The following is a 1882-nucleotide window of genomic DNA, read 5'->3' as shown; positions in this document are numbered from 1 at the left end:
TGCGTGCCAGGCACCGTGGGACGCCGTATGTGTATCCACTAACCCCTCCATCCACCACAGCCTCAACTCTCAGGAATGCCGTCCGGGGCTGGAACGGAGGTGGGGGTTGCAGTGAGGAGGGGAAGGAGGGGGCAGAGGAATCAGGGAAGAGGAGCCTGTCCCTGGGGATCAGGGATGCCTACCCACGGTCAAGCCTGGGCTCAGTCACCTTGAGCAAGTAGGTGAGCCTGGACCTCAGTGTCCACATCTGAGCAAAGAAGGCAAGTGATAAGTCTCCCATTCCAAGGAAAGGGAGTCAAAGTGCAGGAACCCTTCCCCCACCTCCTCGACCTGGCCCGGCTTCTCCCCTCCTCCTGCTGGCCAGAGACACACAAACACAGACTCATTCGCCCACACACACAGGCTCCCCTCTTAAAATATATACATACACACAAAGTATTTTTTAAACAGCCCACCCCGCCACACTTACCATAAGAATCTGCCCTGACTTTGGCTCAGGAGGACCAAGATCTGAACTCTCTCTTTGTACAGAGTCAAAGGCCTACTGCCTGGTCCCCGAACACAGTGCAAACCCTCCAATCGCAAGCCTGACACTAGGGACAAGCCAGAGGCCCCGGACCTCCTCCCTAAGCAGCGTTCCCAGCCACCCGTCACCCTGCACCCAGGGGCGCTGAGTCACTCTGAAAGCCTGACCCAGCACTCTTCTCCCCTTTCCCCCAGGGCTGGCGCCCCCATCTCCAGGCAGACCCTGGAGGGAGTAGCAGAGGAGGAGAAAAACCAGCTGCAACTCCCCCACCCAACCACCAAAACACCCCAAAATAACAGCAGCCCCCACACACACACAACATCCCCCTACACACCAGAAACGCAAAAAAAAAAAAAAAAAAAACCCGAAATCTTCTAAATCCAAAACAAAGGAAAAAAATCAAAAGCCAACTACTGCCCCCAAAAGGCTTTTTAACCATTCTCAAAAAAAAGTTTATTAAAAGTATTCTTACTTAATGCTTGAAACGGAAGATTCCCAAAATATACAGACGCCTCTTTTCTCATAGAAATAGATTATTTTTTTATAATACAAAAAAAAAAAAAAGGCCAAAAAAACAAAAACATCAACAGCAACAACCCCGTAGGAACATCTCTAAGCGATTACTCAGGGCCCGGCTGACAGTTACACGTGGGTTGCGTCAGTCCCGTGTACACACGCGCTCAGCCATGTTTAAACCGATTGCATCAACTTCGAAACCGGCCCGCCCGCCGGCGCCTGGAGAGGGGACAGGGGGACAGGCAGAGCGTTTATCATTCATCTGTACACACAGACGGTTCTTCTTTAAATACCACCACAGGCGGGCGCCTCATTTGCATGTGCCGCTGGTTTGGACAAAAATATATATATATATATATATATAACAAAATATTAAAATTACCGAGGGGCTCCCCGCGCTGCCAAGTGCCCCAGTGCCAAAGTTTTGCCGGCGCCACCGGGGGCGGGGGCGCGGGCGCTCCCCGGAGTCCCGGCAGCGCGGAGGCCGGCCGGCAGGGGGACGCGCGCGGGGGCCGCGCTAGCAGTGGCCGGAGGAGGCGAGCAGGGGCTCGGGCAGCTGCTTGAACAAGTTCCGCAGGGTGCTGAGCTCGCGCGACAGCTGCTCCACCTTCTTCTGGAGCCGCTCGTTCTCGGCCGTGAGCTCCAGGACCTTGTGCTGCGTCTCCAGGTTGCGCATCTTGGCCTTGTCGCGGCTCTTGCGCACGGCGATGTTGTTGCGCTCGCGCCGGATCTTGTACTCGTCGCTGTGCTTGTCCACCGTCTTTTTGGCCTTGCTCTTGACCTGCGAGGGCGCCGGCGCGGCCCCCGCGTAGCAGGCGGCCGCGGGCGCCTTGGCGTCGG

The 1882-nt window shown here is 55.7% G+C and overlaps 1 protein-coding gene across 1 annotated transcript in view; it reads right to left on the bottom strand.

Annotated features, from left to right (window-relative positions):
• Positions 1-951: 951 nt before the first annotated feature.
• Positions 952-1882, bottom strand: part of CEBPB (CCAAT/enhancer binding protein (C/EBP), beta) — a 2499-nt gene continuing 1568 nt past the window's right edge. The window contains exon 2 of the mRNA XM_008571853.1: positions 952-1882. Coding sequence (XP_008570075.1) covers positions 1560-1882 — 323 coding nt within the window. The 3' untranslated portion in view covers positions 952-1559.

Source organism: Galeopterus variegatus, unplaced genomic scaffold (genome assembly GCF_000696425.1).
Source record: "Galeopterus variegatus unplaced genomic scaffold, G_variegatus-3.0.2 Scaffold729, whole genome shotgun sequence".
NCBI classification, from domain to species: Eukaryota; Metazoa; Chordata; class Mammalia; order Dermoptera; family Cynocephalidae; genus Galeopterus; species Galeopterus variegatus.
The sequence above is the reverse complement of the archived record's forward strand: the minus strand, read 5'-3'. Positions and strand labels throughout refer to the sequence as shown.